At 38.2% G+C, this 13,490-nt stretch overlaps 1 protein-coding gene across 1 annotated transcript; it reads left to right on the top strand.

Moving 5' to 3' along the window:
* The first annotated feature begins 537 nt into the window (after window positions 1-537).
* Window positions 538-12,789, top strand: LOC140238477 (protein RER1-like). The gene is made up of 7 exons (XM_072318379.1): window positions 538-688; window positions 2,907-3,002; window positions 3,807-3,911; window positions 4,968-5,067; window positions 6,283-6,364; window positions 7,339-7,474; window positions 9,119-12,789. Exons 2-7 carry the CDS (start codon window positions 2,919-2,921, stop codon window positions 9,209-9,211), a joined length of 600 nt encoding a protein of 199 aa, XP_072174480.1. The 5' UTR covers window positions 538-688; window positions 2,907-2,918; the 3' UTR covers window positions 9,212-12,789.
* Window positions 12,790-13,490: the final 701 nt, after the last annotated feature.

Below are 13,490 nucleotides of genomic sequence, written 5' to 3'. Positions count from 1 at the left end.
TGCTACTACTACTACTGCTACTACTACTACTGCTACTACTGCTACTACTACTACTGCTACTACTACTACTACTACTACTACTACTACTACTGCTACTGCTACTACTACTACTACTACTACTACTGCTACTACTTTGTACTACTACTAGGCCTACTACTACTACTATTACTACTACCCGCTGCTTTTACTATTACTACTGATATAATTGTTATTGGCATTTATTCACAAAATAAAGCAAACAGAAATGAATATAATAAGGCAACATGAAAAATTATTTGGATTTTTTTTTTTAGCTGAGTCCCATGAGAAAAAAATACTTTTAGCCTAGATCGCTGTTTCCTTAATAAACGTGGAGTCCTCATGAAACACTAATGGCCGAGTTTTTGTAGTCGAACTTGTTCCGCCTCCATTTGTCACGCTCTCGTATGACTCGACTAGGTACATACTGTGTTATAGAACTAGCGCGCGTACCCCCATGCCCCCCTGCAGTATTATACGTGTACACACTGTACATGGGGCCTAGTTGAGTCGTCAAGACCTTGCATTTGGATTGACTGAGCCGAGTCAATTTACTACTTAGTATGACTTTATTGGTGATTTAGATTTTTTCAGTAGTCATCACATACTTTGTAAGACACAGAAACCAATGTACCAGATTTGTGAGATATCGAAGAAAGCTTTTTGAGCGGTAAGTAGTCTCATCTTCAACTTGCAAGTTCATACGATCAGCGTAACGACGTTAACACTTTACAGGAGAGGTTAAGCAAGGACGGCAGTTTATCTTTGAATTCTTTCCCAACCACTTGTATTAAGAAAGGAACCGACTGTCGTCTAGTGCCAGGTGACATTCTCTGGGTTCAAAGTTCCGTGTAAAAAAAAAAATAAATAAATAAAAATACGTTCAAAACGGGACTATAAGCATGATAAGCATGATAAGAGGCGTCGGTAGTCTTCGACAATTTGAAATTAATTTTAAGCCAGTAAAAATTTCAATAAACACTGTCACACTCACAGGGTCATTGTTGCTTGTGATGATGATCAAGTGGTTTATCAATCTGTATGGTTCATGAAGATTACGTAGCCCAAACTCCAGAAGGCTGTACCATGACCATGTACTGATGTAGTGTGTTGTGTGGGATGGATGTGTGTGTATAGAGTCTACCGCAGGCTGCATTCTCATATTGCTCATTGGCCATTGTTGATGTTGCTTGGCCATTAAATTTAGATGCGACCAGCCCGAAAGCGTAGCGTTGGTTGGGGCTGGTCGCTGTAAACTGTGTAGGGCGCCTACAGCACAAGGCCCCCTCCCGGGTTAATTGGCCATGCAACTCTGCAATGCAGCAGAGACTCCAACTCTCCAGTTTTCGACGGGAGATCTCCCGCCGAAAACCCATTTTTGCAAAATCTCCCGTTCTCCCGTTTGAGATTTAATTTCTCCCGCCCTGGCTCTTTGTCTCCCGTTGGAAAGGATTTCTTACTTATTTCTATCGTGTGCTGAAAAAATAAGCCTTAGATAGCACAAGAGAGCATCTAGAACCCTAGGAACTTCGCGCTTCGCACACATCAAGTTGGAGTCTCCCGTTTGCTAGGGGTTTCAGGTGGGAGAATCTCCAGATCAGAAGGTGCTTTGGGTTGGAGTCTCTGAATGCAGTGCCAGTGTATCTTGGCCGTGCGACTGGTGCGGCACCAATGTCAATACAGTGGCAATCAGATGACTTTGATTCAAGATTGTGAAGACTCGCACACCGCACTGCATCAGCATTGTCTAAAGTAAAACTAGTAGAATTTAATCCTCTAGCTGATGAGGCTTGACTCGGTGCAGTGCTGATACAAGACGGCTGCCACGCACTGTGAACGTGTCTGCACGCACCAGAGGTGCACAAGAAAGGACTCCAGTCTTGGAGAGGTCAAATTGCGAAAACTGCCAATTTATAAATGAAAATCAAAGCAGAGTTCTGAATTAAAAAAGATGAAAATGATTTCTTTTATATGTTTATTGATGTTATCCATACTTTTAATCGTATGTATTCTCTTTGATTTAAAGTTAAATTATATTTTCATAAAAGACGATTTATTTATTCTAGGTAAAATATTCACATCAACACAGCAGCTGTGCACACACACGCAAAGTAAATAAACAGAACTATCTGCTTTAATGCTGCCCTCACATATCGTCGCTGGGGTGACAAGACCTTGTATCTCAAATTTTGGTGAAAATGACTTTTTTGCATTAGTGGTCAAATAATCGGTTAAGTGATTTCCTGTCCAAATCCCAGCTGTCTTACCCCAAAAATGAAGCCACCACGGCATGTCAAAGGAACGGCTATCCCATTCAGTGTAGTGCTTTGGCCGCCATGTTTTTTGGCTCTCCTGAACATTTGACATTTTTGAGATACGAGGTCTTGTCGCCCCAGCGACGATATGCTTTTGTGCAGTGTTAATCTGCTTCAATGTGAACACATAAAACACGCTGATGGTGCGCGACTTGTGCGAGACATTAAGCGCAGTGTGAAGCCTTTTTAGCCTTGACTGATGCTAGACCAGTGCTAGTCCGACTAGATGCCGTGTGACCCATTTTGCAGCCCTTTTAGAACAATTTTTCATCAATGTTAGACTAAAAAGATATAGGTATTCGTATTCAGTATAACTTCTTGTCTTGATTTATAGCACAATTGCCCTGATAAAAAGCCAACAGGTAGTGGGTTTAAGTTCAGTTAGCGCTGTTCTATGATGGATTGATTGCCCTGCTGGGCTGCACCAGATGTTCGGCTGCACTGGTCTGGGATTGTCGGAATAAACTAGACAGTGCACCATACCAGTATTTCATCTGATTTTCAAGAAAATGTTGACCAAGTTTTGTGCAGAAATTGAATTCTTTATGCCCTTCTCTCCATCTCCTTCTCCAGAGCTGTGCCGCCATGAATGACACAAGTACAAACAGCACCAGTGAAAATCTTTCACAACCTGGTTTTATCTCAAGATTCTGCACAAATGTATCACAGGTTTGATGAGAATTCCATACTCAATATACCCACGGTAGACTAAATGAACTCCACAGAGTTTTGATGTGCACATGTAGTGAGCAGTGAATGGTCATATGGATATAACATGAATTCTGCTATTGAAGATTATTTTCTCACCAGTTCATAAAGATGTGAATTTTGCGAGGTGCAGAAAATCAGCCATAGAGTGGGTTCTACTTCTAGTGATAATACAATGTCAGTACTTGTCAAGTAAATTTAGGTAGTAAGGTCATATAAGGGACGGTGCAGTGCATTGCGTTGCAGTGCATTGCTGTGCAGTACAATTAGTTCAAGGCTCAAGGATGTACTGTAGTGCATGATGGCAGACATAGGGCTGTTCTAATTTTGTTGGGTTTTTCCACCTATTGTGGTATGAATGATATCGCCATGTAACATTAAATTTTCAGGCCATGTTTCTCAAGCTAGCTGAGCTGACTCAACTCAACTCTACTGCAGCATCTTCTTACTGCTGGTGTTGTGCAGAAAATAAATGCAAATCCTTTGATCATCATGGATTAAATGATATCACTATCAAATTTACAGTAAATAATCCATTTATGTGTTTCCATGTGAAAGTAATCTGAGGCAAAGGTCATAACTGCTGTGATGCCTTCTTTATAATATTGTCTTTTAGTGCCTTTGTACAAAGTCACAGTTATCATATTTTCCTTCCTATGGCTTACACTTGCAGGGCACATACTTTTTATACAAGAAATGATTATGATGTCTTATTTTTTTCTTTTTTTTCTTTCTTTCTTTCTATCCCCATTTTATGTATTGCAGAGATACCAAACCCTGCTGGACCGGTCTGTCCCTTATGCAGTGCCAAGATGGGTTGGTTTTGTTGTCCTGTGCATCTTATATCTACTTAGAATATTCCTTCTCAAGGTGAGAGTGTTCTCTTGTTTTAGATTGCAGTAACCCCCCCCCCCCCCCAAAAAAAAAAAAAAAAGATAAATAAATAAATAAATAAATAAATAAATAAATAAATAGAAATAATAATAATAATAATAATTATTATTATTATTGTTATTATTATTATAGTAATAATAATAATGATAATAATGAAGATTGAAAAAAAATAGAAAAGGAATGAATTGACATTGTTGGGTACAATGTGCTTCACAGTAATGCTGATCTCATCTGTTTGATTGTATGTCTTAATTATCAGTTAAAAACAGAAGAGAGAAAAGAATGGCAAAGGAAAGTTAACAAGATGTCTGGCCTATTATAAGCAAAGCGAAGAATGTTATGAGTGTATATGAACTTGGATGCTTTCTTCGTAATGTTGGCACAGGTGATATGATGTCCATATTCACTTTGTAGCGATACTTGGGCCATTGTTTCTTACAGAACATAGCGATCTCTACTTTACCCATTCAGCTGGTGTAATTCTTGTCAATTTTACCCTCTAATTGCCAAGTGTTTCTGCAGGCAAATTGGTACATACATATTTGGGGGGTTTTCTTAGGTTTTTTGTTTTTTGTGGGTTTTTTTTTTCCCAAACAGCCACAGCATTATGATTATCATTATTCTGTGCAAGGCAATGATGAGATGAGGTGGGTAAACTTGTAAGTACTTTGTAGATAGTTCCTACATGTAGATACTGAAATAGTTGTGATGACTGCTGCTTCTCTTTAATGTACTGAATAAGCTGTTATTTTTGCGTACAGATATTTTTGCGAATGAGGAGGTCATAGACATTTTCACGAGATGCTGGTTATGCGAATCGACACGGAAGCTGTCATAAGTGCACTATTACACCACTCATGGGCAACAATTTTGCATGTTGTTAAATTTGCGGTCCAACAGCGATTTGCGAAATGTGCAAAAATTAAACCCTTGCGAAAATAAGAGCTTATACCGTATCCTTCATATCCTCTTATCAATGTAGTAGGGAGTGTTGTAGAACACGTTTTCATGGTATTTTTGTTTCTCTTGCAGGGATGGTACATTGTGACCTATGCCTTGGGTATCTATCACCTCAACTTGTTCATAGCCTTCCTGTCTCCAAAAATAGACCCATCTGTCACAGATGATCAAGGTAGAGTTTTGTGTACATCGTTGCCATATAATGTGCATTCTGTACAAGTTATTTTCCTCTTTGTAGCATATTGCTTATGTTGCCTGGAATGAAAACACTTTTATAGATAGATGCCCTCTATGGCAGGCCTGTTAAATTCCAAGTGCCATATCTTAGCATTTTACCTCTAGCTGCATGTGCAAGATGGTGGAAAGATATTTATTTTTTGCAACTGATTGACAAATTACCCTACATGCACGTAGACTAATCAGTGTTTTGATAGTAGCCATGACAAAAAAAAAAACAAACAAACAAACATGGGAATACATACTGGGGCTGGATTCAAAGCAATGACCCGCTGATCACTGGACCTCAGTGGAGGGCAATTTGTCAATGAATCAGTTACAATAAAAAGTGCTTGATGCAAGAATTTTGTTAATTTGAGTAAACATGCAGTACCCACTGCATGCTACAAGGATTAGAACCAGCACTGGCTGTTGGGCAGGAGCTCAGTGGTCTAGTGGATAAGATGCCTGTCCAGAGATCGGGAGGTTGTAGGTTTGAATCCAGCCAGAGTGTGTATGCCCATGATTTTTTTTAAAATCATGGTTTCTTCTAGAACATTGATTTATTTGGTGCTTATTTATTTTGCTGTTGTGCAATTCGTCAATCAGTTGCAATAAGAACAACTCCATTCAAGAACTTCTTAATCATTGATTAAAGATATTTCTTAATCCTGCTGTTACTTTAAATTTTCTTTTAATGAAGGGAATGTCTGCTACTTACCATACTCGGCTTTGTTGACCAATGTTTCTTTGCTAATCGCACTGTCAATAGTATGTCTATCTATCACCTAAATGGGTTAGAACTCCCAACAGTCATGGATGGAAAGAACTCATCATGACAACATTTATTAGTATGCTATGTATTTTCAAAAGTGAAGTTGTCCCAATTAAGTGGTATCACAGTGAAAAAGTCGAGATGAGTTCAGGATTAGAATATTTCTGTGCTGTTGTTCAAGTTAATTCATGCTACACTCTCCCTACTGGCATTGTAAGTGATATTTTGGCGAACTTAATGGCCTCTTACTAGATTGAATGGCCTCTTTTAGATTGTCACAGGTCTATACATTGCCCATCAGTATAAATGTCATTGAACTCTTCCCTCTGGCATATGTAGTGGCAAAAATGACATTTGTCCTAATTTGTCAAATTTACATTGTGCTCTGTTTTGCAGAAGAAGATGGTCCTGCATTGCCGACAAAATCGGGCCAAGAATTCAAGCCATTTATCAGGAGGTTACCGGAGTTTAAATTTTGGTGAGCATTACCATGAGATTATTAACTTCAATGTGCAAGGGATTAAAAAAAAGCAATGAAAAGTTTGAAATGTTGCATCTGATGCTGGTTTGACTGATATGTATGATATGTTTGTACAGTGCACTCCCATTATAACGAACACAGTCTTAACGAAATTCTGCTTACAACAAAGTAAAATTTAGGGCTGCAACAGTATCGACTCTACACTGTATATATTTTTATTGTTTAGTCATTCGGTTTTATCGAAATTTCGATATAACGAAAGAAATTTGCTGGTCTTGAGGACTTCGCTATAACGGGAGTCCACTGTAATGGTTTTTACTTTTCACTGTTTGTGTGTTTTCATGCCGTGGATACTTGGATGCTTGCCACAATCTCTTGATATTAATCACAGTGTTGTTCATTACGCAACACTGCCACAAGTATGGATTAAACTATGGTTATCAGTTCTTCATGTATGTATCATTCTGAACTCTGTGCAGTTTGTCAGCAGAACATGCCATAAATGACAGAATTGTATAGTGTTTGTGTTTGCTCAAAGCAGATAACAAATTTGGTGCACTCTACCTGATAGCTTTACATCACTACCTGCCTTTATGGATTCTCCCTTTCCTGTGGACTTATTATGTCTTCTTTTCCTTTTTGTCATCAGCTAAAAGCATCAATTTAATCCTGTTTTATGTTGTAGGGTGTAAAAATGTTGTAAAAATAGCATGAAGGAGAGAGGTTCAAGTGACACCGTGTGTGTGTAGTGTCACCGCAAACCTTTCTCCTTCATTTACTTCGCCATGCAAACCTTCAAACAACACATAAAAATAGCATGTTTAATTAGTATTCGTGCTCCAGAACTTTATATTGCTGTGTCTGTGGAGCATACTTTTCAAAAACTACCCTCACCAATGATGTGCTGAGTACGGTAGATGATAAATGGGAAGGTGTTTGATTGTAAGTGATGGCTGCTTTTCTTGATGCAGGCACTCGGCAACCAAGGCAGTTGTAATAGCCATGACGTGTACATTCTTTGAAGTCTTCAATGTGCCCGTCTTCTGGCCAATCCTAGTCATGTACTTCTTCCTGCTCTTCTTTTTAACGATGAGGAGACAAATACAGGTAAGAGGATAATGATGATGATAATACATTTGAACCTGGGTTTTAAAAAGGTCGGATATATCAAAACTCTCTCATAACATGGTTAATTTACAGTACTCAACTCTTTAAACCAATTAGTATTTCTTCATTTTTGTACATTGATATGGTAAGAAACCTGATAACAAGGTAATTATCATAGCTTCTAGGCCCACATTATAATGAGGTTCCCCAATAATGATGATTACGAAAGTGGTTGGTGTGTACAGTAGTGCCTTTCCACCTCACTTGGGTACTTTGGGAGGCCTTGTGCATATTCATTGTCTTGGTCATTTGAATCAAACCCAAAGTTGCCGTGCACTTTAATGCATCCCTGGAGAGTATTTTATTTTCATGTTTCCCTTTAATATCTTTTGTTATAATCTTTTTAGTAATTGCAAGTTGTGCTCAGTCTAGGAAAAGGTACCTTCCAATGTCTTTTGGTAATAATATAAGCACTTTAGCAATGATTGATGGATGATGTCACTGGCCGAATCTTGATTTGGAAGGGTTTTTTTTTTGTTTGTTTGTTTGTTTGTTTTTTTTTTGGGGGGGGGGCATATCTAAGTAATCTGAAGAAAAGTAGTGGAAAAATTAAGATAACATATACGGCATGTAGTATTTAGATATTCATTTGGCTACATATATGTGATGTTTAGGGTTTCATGAATCAACCAAAGTTAACTGGTATTTGCAGTTTATGTAGTAGCTTTGCCAGTGCCTACAAGTCTATTTGACGTGGTTATACATTCAACCTCACATACAAGTCGACCTCGAAAGTTGAAAAATTGGCTATTAAAGTTGCAGAACAATTCTACCCGATGGATATAAGCAAGTGTTCATCTTATCGTGTAGAGAAAAATTTGCAAACAGTTTTCTCTGGTCCCTTTAGATTCAACCTACATAGCATGTACATTGTAGGCAAGGTTGACTTGTAGATGCTGTCTTTACTAATTGTGACTGTGCATCACAAAACAAACAAAAAGTCGCACCCCTTGATATTACGTGAGGACTCAAAAGTGAAATGGTTCAACCAAGTCAATCTTGAGTTTTTCATATTTTCTGAAAGAGCTGTCCTTCTACATTTTTCTTCAGTTTGGGATCTTAACATGAATGGGAAAGTGTGTTTTTAACAGTTTTTCTACAACCCTTTTTTGGGGGAAGATTAGAATGATCATGTATGTCTTACAGGCCACTTTTCATGTCTTGAAATCCTTTAAACACTCTTCACTTTCAAGTCTAATAACTTTTGAAAGGATGACGCTACTGCTTTTTGTTGCTCCTGTGGTTTACATCCTGTGTTTTGTCCCTTTCATGGCACAGCTAGCACAGCTTGGTAAAGATCAAGTGCTTGAATAGACTGTGTACTTCAGAGCCTCTTTTCTTCGTTCACACTTTTCCAGAGTTTGTGCTTTCTTTCCAATATTTAGGTAGGTTAGGGAAGTCCATTTGAATTGAGTTATACATCATTTTAAAACTTAGAGTCTGCTCTTTCAGAATCTGCCCTTAACTGAAATTCATGTCTGGCGACTTTTTGTTGGTTTTGTGGTGCAGGGTCACAATTGGTCCTAGGTATGAATTCTATGTCTTTTTTTTTTTTATTCCCCCCCCCCCCCTTCCTGCTTGCAGCACATGATAAAGTATAGGTATCTGCCGTGGACTCGTGGGAAGACAAAGTACAAGGGGAAGGAGGACACAGGAGATGTGATTGGTGGGCAATGACAGGATGCAAGCAGTGCAACCGTGACAACGCCTAATCCGCCCACGCAGATCTAGGGGGTTGGGCATTTGTCCACTTTGCTTGACCAACAGGAAGCCGCACCCACACGTTGTGATCTTTCCAAAATTGTGCCACATTATATTTCTTGCAGGATTATAGCTGTAGTTCGAGACGAAAACTGAGAGAGGGGCGTGGTAAAGAATGATGAAATTGCTGTTGAGGCACTATGTTGTTAGTGTGCAATGGGTTAGTCTTGGTTCAGGGTCAGAGACAATACTGGAAAGCGTGCAGGAAATAGCAGGGAAGAATGTCCTTACCCCTCTTTTTAAGTTTTACACTGAGCTGGTCTATTATTCATCACATGTAGCTGCATGTAATAAGCAAATGCAATGCTATCTAGAATCATTTGGTTGTCATCAAAGGAAATGTCTTTGTGTGACTAAAGTTAACTTAAAAGTTGACTTAAAAAACATAACTTGTGCCTGTGTTTAAGTACATAGATGGCATTTCTGTAGATAGTGTGAAATGATTACCCAGTGCGAATTCATGAATTTGGTCAATGATTGTAGTTCAGAGGAAAAGTGCAGGAAGTGTTCCCGCTCACTGGCGATAAGAAAATTGGGCTTCTTGTTGGTCAACTGGTTGTACAGCTTACCATGACCTGAAACATATACTGTATCATTTTGTATATGTTGCACACATTTGATAGTGATGTGTCTGTAAATTTCCTCTCCCTGCCTGCAGACTGATTGGTTGACAGGTTAGCTTTGTAACTCTGGCCCAATGCCAGTCCAAAGGGGGGAAAGAGATGAATTATCTCATGGCTACTATTGGGAGGACATATTCCTTTGAATATTATTTTATGTATTTTTCAATATGTAGTGTAATCTTATATGTACGTTTAAATAAGTGGAAGGAACTGGCTAGTTTGCCATTAATTTTGTATGTACTTTTGTAGTTGCAGTGACTTATTTCAGCTGCCTGCCACAAATTGAAGCATATTTTTTTTTTCTTTTTTAGGTATAGCTGCTGATACTTTTCTTCCCCTATTGTGTCTTTGATGATAAAAAAAAACAACAACAACTATCTTTTCAAATGCACTTTAACTGTGGCATTGCTCAGGATTTGTAGGAGCCGTGGTGTCTTTGACTAGTAACGAGAATGGAATTATGTCTGTATTTTTTCCAGCATTAACAAAGCTGCAGAATTTCCCTGACTCTGCTGGGACTCAATGTTGACTGAAATTTTTCTGTTCAATTCCAGACAATAGAATACTGAAGTCATTCTGATTAGGGTGTTCAGATCAATTGCATGTAGTGCACAGAAACCATGTGTCTCCCTCCCCGCTCTCTGGAGGCTTCATGATTTTAATGTAAAAATGTTGGTATCCATGCATTGCATCGAAATGTGTTGTTCAAAAGACGAGTCTAGGGAGAATTGACCAAAATGCGTCCCACAACTATTTTTTTTTTTTCTGACACAAGACTGGGATTTGCTTGGTCCCTCCGCAATAGAATAATTCCTGACAGATTCAATAATTGTGTGCATACCCAGATCTTTTAGCGCTTTTTGCCCCCCCCCCCCCCCCCGACATTTTTCACAATAAATCTGTATCGTAAAAATCTCGCGCTGCGACATCTCATGACTTTTTTCTTCCAAGTCTTGCGCAACTTTTGATACCAAATTTGTGACGCCCTCGCGATCATGCCGTCAATGAGGCCCCCCAGTCCTGCGAGGCATCAAAATAGCCCAGTCTTTTTAGGGTTAAGCAGTCTTATCAATGCAGTCCCTATTTTAGCACCTTTCTCAGCAGGACAACAAATTAGATATGATTCACATTTAGGTGCCAAGGCCTGCACTGGACATAAGGAACTTTTGTTGAATCATAAGCACAAAATGTCTCCAAAGAAATGCAGAAAGAGACTCGAGATCAAGGATACCACAAGCATGTGAATATTAAATTTGCAGTCGGCAGAGACAGAAATACATTACCATGAGATGTTTGCATATTTGAGTTGAACATGCAAGACTTATTATTCTTTTTCCTGGGAGGAATTGAGCAAGTTACCTTCATAGTTGTACAGAATTTCTTTTCATTGTAGTTAATACAAGCATTCGCTTTAGTAGGGTACTGATATATTTTTTTTATACCATTTGTATACAACAGACCATACTTCGTACAAGACATAATTTACATTTCTAGGGTACTACGGCAAGAAATCAAGTATGATAATAAATTTTGTCCTGTGAAAATTCAAATTCAGCCACGAAAGGTGTATTCATTGCGAGACACAGTTAACATGTAGCAGATTGTTTTGTGGCCGTAAAGCTATTAAAATAAATCCAGTTTAGCCATGATTTGGGTTGTTGATTTGTACATTAATGTGTGCCATGCTGCAAGTCATACAGTCGTACTACATATATATTCATTTCAATCGCAAAATTACTCTACACTTTACAGTGAGATCCCCCTTACACACACTCACACACACACCCCTTGAAAATGGGAAATAGTAGTAGGGAAAGGATGTTGTTATACAGGGGTATCTTAAAGAGAAGTTGGGTGTAACAAAACCCTCTTGTACATGTACAGTATTATGTAACTAGGTGATTTTTACAGGTCCCAACTCTTTATATATTTCATTGTTTTTTTCTACCCTGATGTACCCTGGTAGTTACAAAACTTGATACACATTTATATCAAAGTATTTGACATGGTTGGTTTTTATGTCCCGTTATAACAAGGTTCCCCTGGACTCAAATTTTGAATTCTTATCATGGACCCATTCTCATTTGGGCATGCTCGCGCAACTTGAACCCTATCATATCAAATCAACCATAATTTATGAATTTCATATGTTCCATGAATTGTTGTGTACAAGTTACACTGCTGCAACACTGAAATGAAGTATATTTGTATCATAACTACAATTGATATTTCCATCAGGTAGATCTTAAGGTATTTTTATTTGTATTTTTTCCCCTCGCATTTTTATAGGATGTCTCCGAGTATTCAAGTCTCTGTCACATCAGATTGAAAGTACATGTATGTTTCTCATGAAAAGCTCAGTGATTTTAGTATTAGTGAAGGAGTATCTGCATACATGTACCATATTTATTGAGATGTTTTCAAGAGGTGTACAATATATTACGTGTAACCTGCTTGTTTGCCAGAAAGAACATATTTATGCTCACCTGTTAAATCAGTTTGTGATTGAGAAATTGGAAGACATTACGATCAGCATTCGTGGCCACAATTTGTAGAGTTTATAAGCACATAGCTCAGAATATAAATGTAATGTGGCCTTGATGTACACCATCAGTAACCATAATTATTTCGAGTGTCCAAAAAATGTTGTGAAATTTTGATCACTGATTCTACTAATGTGTTGACAAATCCACTTTGTTTCTCGCTTTGTTTTGTTTTGTTCTTTTGCATGGCTGGGGGAAGGAGACATCTGCAACAAGTTGCTCACAAGATTTCTTAGATTAGGAAAGTGTATGATAATTTGTACCATAATGTTAATGAAAATTCCATGGATAGAAACATGTGTATTAAAAGTTTACCAGTTCTTCTAAAGTTTGCAGTTGACACTGTAGTCCATTATTATTATTATTATTATTTTTTTTTTTTTTTGTTCTTCATGGTTTGTCTCCGTTTATACTTTGCTGTCACAAGCATTAACCTGGTGCATGGACTTCAATTTGAAGTACGTGGGTACATCGTAACACACAGTGAACATTTCCAGTGAAGTTACACTGATGTCAATCAATCCAATTGTCCATCCATCCATCCATCCATCCATCCATCCAGCCATCCATCCATCAATCAAATCAAGTCAAGTAGAACTCCCGAGATCCATGCACAAGATCTTTCCAGCAATCTTTGTCTTTCACAATCTCAAAATGCTGTAACATGAAAAAATCAGTAAAGTTAACTCGCTTCACAGAAAAACCTCTTATGATGAGGTTGCCAGGACTGCCGATGTACGTGTACCTTTTAATAACCAGTACCTCTTTGTAAATGTACTAAAAATTGATTAGCTTAGATAAAGGTGTGGAAAATCACGACTGCTGAATTCACCTCGTCAAAATTGGTACCGCATGTAAAGTGAGCTACAAACTGTAGTCACAAGCAGATTTTCCTTCATCTCAATTTGGGTTATATCAGGGTCTCCAAAATAATTATTAAAAAAAAAAGAATCTGGAACTTTGGGGGAAAGAAAAAAAAAAATCAGCTTAAAGGGGATGGCTTGTAACTGATCAGTGGGAATCGGTGGG

Source organism: Diadema setosum, chromosome 15 (assembly GCF_964275005.1).
Source record: "Diadema setosum chromosome 15, eeDiaSeto1, whole genome shotgun sequence".
Classification (NCBI taxonomy): Eukaryota; Metazoa; Echinodermata; class Echinoidea; order Diadematoida; family Diadematidae; genus Diadema; species Diadema setosum.
The sequence above is the reverse complement of the archived record's forward strand: the minus strand, read 5'-3'. Positions and strand labels throughout refer to the sequence as shown.